Source organism: Onychostruthus taczanowskii, unplaced genomic scaffold, assembly GCF_017590055.1.
Source record: "Onychostruthus taczanowskii isolate IOZ18803 unplaced genomic scaffold, ASM1759005v1 scaffold199, whole genome shotgun sequence".
In the NCBI taxonomy this organism is placed as follows: domain Eukaryota; kingdom Metazoa; phylum Chordata; class Aves; order Passeriformes; family Passeridae; genus Onychostruthus; species Onychostruthus taczanowskii.
Genome location: NW_024499228.1, coordinates 463,032 through 466,041, shown reverse-complemented (window position 1 = coordinate 466,041; position 3,010 = coordinate 463,032). Strand labels below are relative to the sequence as shown.

Genomic DNA, 3,010 nt, shown 5'->3' with positions numbered 1-3,010 from the left:
CTGCACTGGACCCAAATATGGGGGTCTGCAGCCCTCCAGCAGGATCTGGGGTCTCAGCTCTCCAAAATAGGTCTGGACCCCCCTCCGACCTGGAGTTTGGGACCCTCAAAGTGGGGTTTGGGATTCTCCAGCTGGGTGTGGGACCCTTGAAATGAGATCTGGGACCCCTAAACTGGGTCTGAGCCCTTTAAACTCTTGTCCCAACTATGGGCTCATTCCCCAGGTGCAAATTCCCACAGCAAGGCAAAGAATTTTTATTTTTCATTCCAGTTAACTCAGGCAGGAGATGGGAGTTCCTTGCAAAAGGCCCATCCCAGATTGACCAGAAGAACTGACACTGGTTTGGAGTAGGGGGTCAACAGGTCAGTGGTCACAACCCCTTGCTTTTGCTGGTTATAAAGTGGCTGGTTTTGCATCGAGTGCAAAACTTGAGGGTTTTGAGGGTGGCACCCTGAAAAAACTGGAGGGACATGGGGGAGTGAGGTAGGGGTTTATTTAGGGGTACAAAGAGAAAAGGGGGAAGGGGACACCTCAGGATGGAATTTTGGGTCCACCTTAGAGGGGGGAGGTGAGCGGAAGGACCCCAGGATGGAGATTTGGGATCCCCAGGGTGGGCTTTGTGGGATCTCAGGGGAGATTTGGGGGCCCCAGGGTAGGTTTCAGAGGGGTCCACGGTGGGTTTTGGGGGTCCCAGAGTTATTTAGGGGGTTCCAAGATAGATTTTGGGGTCCAAAATAGATTTTGTGGGTCCCAAGATGGATTTTGGAGCCCCAGAATGTGGGGAGGTCTCAGGCACTGGGGCTCCTGGCAGATGGGAGGACTCAGTGCCAGATTTTACAGTCCCCTCAGCAGAGGGACCTTTGGGGTTTGAGGATTTCCAGGGTGGATTTTGGAATTTCTCTCCCTGGGATTCATTTGGACATCTCAGGCTGGGTTTTGGGGTCCTGGAGTAGGTTTTTGTAGGTCCCAGGTTGGATTTTGGGGGTTCTAGGGTGGGTTTTCAGGGTCCTGGGATGGATTTTAGGGTTCCAGCACGCGCAGTGCGAAGTCCAGGGCGGGGGCACTGTGGGTCAGACACCCCATGGACACCACGTCTATGTGGGGCCCCAAGAACTGGGGGAGGGTCTCCAAAACGATGCCCCCGCTGGCCTCCACCATCACCCCGGGGTGTGCAGCCTTGACCTGCGCCGCCGCCGCGTGCAGCTCCTGGGGGAGACACCCCATGAGCAGGGAGCATGCCCTCCCCAAAATTTGGGGGCACACTGGACATAAGGATGTACAATGCATCTGGGTTGTGCAGAATTCTCCCCCAGAATGGGGGTCTCACTACCCAAATATGTCCAATTTGAGTCCCCCCCCCAACAAGAAACCACCAATTCAGGGATTACTCCACCCACGGAGCTCCAAAATTGGGGTGTTCAACCCCAAATCCTCCAAATCAAGGGTTATCCCCCTTAACCAGAAACCAAATAAAAATTGGGGTTTACTGCCCAACTGGGGGCCCCACCCACCAGTGACCTCCAGAACAACCCTAAATTTGGGCTTTCCAACCCACTGACCACCCAAATTGGGGTCCCTCCACACAGAAACCCCCAACATTGTGGCCCCCTACCCAACCCCTCCAATCCAGGCATTTGCCCACCCACTGAGCCCCAAACTGTGGTCCCCCCACCTAAACTCCCCAAGTCAAGGGTGCCTCTACCCAGAAACCCCCCAAACTGGGATTACCCAACTCTCTGACCCCCCAAAATTAGGATCATCCCTTGTATCTTTGGGGACATTTACAACAGATTCCCATTTTACTGGTGCAACTTCATCCCTGGGTGTCCCCCATTTTTGCCGCTCCCCTCGATTTTGGGGGCTCATCTGGGGAGAGCAGAATCTGGATCTATGTGGTTACCCCCCACTTTTTGAGGCCTTCAACGCATTTCACTGGTCTGCCTCCCATTTTACAGGGTCCAGACCCCCATTTTTGGGGTCCAGCTTCACACCTGGGAGTCATCCTCCCATTCTTGGGGGTCCCTGCCAGATTTTTGGAACTCACCTGGTGGGGGCAGAGGTCAAATCTATGGCATTACCACCCCACTTTTTGGGAGATCTGTGCCCCATTTTTGGGGTTTATTCCAATTTTGAAAGTCCAACCCCTTTTTTGGGGTCCCACGGTTATTGGGCCCCCTCTGATTTTGGGGCTCACCTGTGGGGCCAGGTTGTCCAGCATGATGATGTCAGCCCCAGCCCCCGCAGCCGCCAGCGCCTCCTCTGCACTCGAGCACTCAACCTCCAACCGGCGGGTGAAGCCCCCGGCCCGGCGCACCCCCAAAATCATCTGGGGAACAGGGAGGTCAGGGGGAACCCCAGATCGACGCCCAATCCCTCAGACCAATATGGGGTGGGGTAAAACGGGGGATCCCCCCAGCGTTTGACTCAAAATTGGGGTCCCCACATCACCTCCCCACACTGATCCCCACAAATTGGGGTCCTCTCCCCAGAGCCCCCCAATTCAAGGGTGTCCCCCGATCCCAAAATTGGGGTGGCCTCACCTACAAACACCCAAATTTAGAGCTACCCAACACATGATCCCCCACAGTTCAGGGGTTACCTCCAATTTCCCTCCCAAACTGGGACCCACCCCCCACCACAATCCAGGGGTCCTCCCCCATCAGCCCGTGCCCAGAATACCCCAATCCAGGAGTTTGTCCCAAAATTGGTACCCCCTTCAAGTACTGGTGCTTCCCCACCAACCTTGAAATTTGGGGTACCCCAAACCATCACTCCTCACAAAATTGAGCCCCCTTCACCAAAACCCCCCATTTCCTCCAAACCTCATGTTCCCCCCATCCCACACCTGCAAAATTGGGGTTGTCATGCCTACCCCCACCAATCTCCCCCCCAAACTGAGGTCCTGACCCCCCAATCTCCGGGTTTCCCCGCCTAGCACCCCACAATCCAGGGGTCCTGCCGCCAAATTTTGAAACCCCCCCGGCAACCAGAACCCCCCCAATTCAAGCCC

General features: G+C 55.5%; 1 protein-coding gene across 1 annotated transcript in view; it reads right to left on the bottom strand.

Annotated features, from left to right (window-relative positions):
* Window positions 1–353: 353 nt before the first annotated feature.
* The window catches only part of QPRT (quinolinate phosphoribosyltransferase), an 8,035-nt gene continuing 5,378 nt past the window's right edge, over window positions 354–3,010 (bottom strand). Inside the window, exons 4-5 of the mRNA XM_041402427.1 lie at window positions 2,195–2,326; window positions 354–1,206 (exon numbers count right to left, since the gene is read on the bottom strand). Of these exons, the coding sequence (XP_041258361.1) occupies window positions 1,021–1,206; window positions 2,195–2,326 (318 nt within the window). The 3' untranslated portion in view covers window positions 354–1,020. The remainder of the gene's footprint in view (window positions 1,207–2,194; window positions 2,327–3,010) is intronic.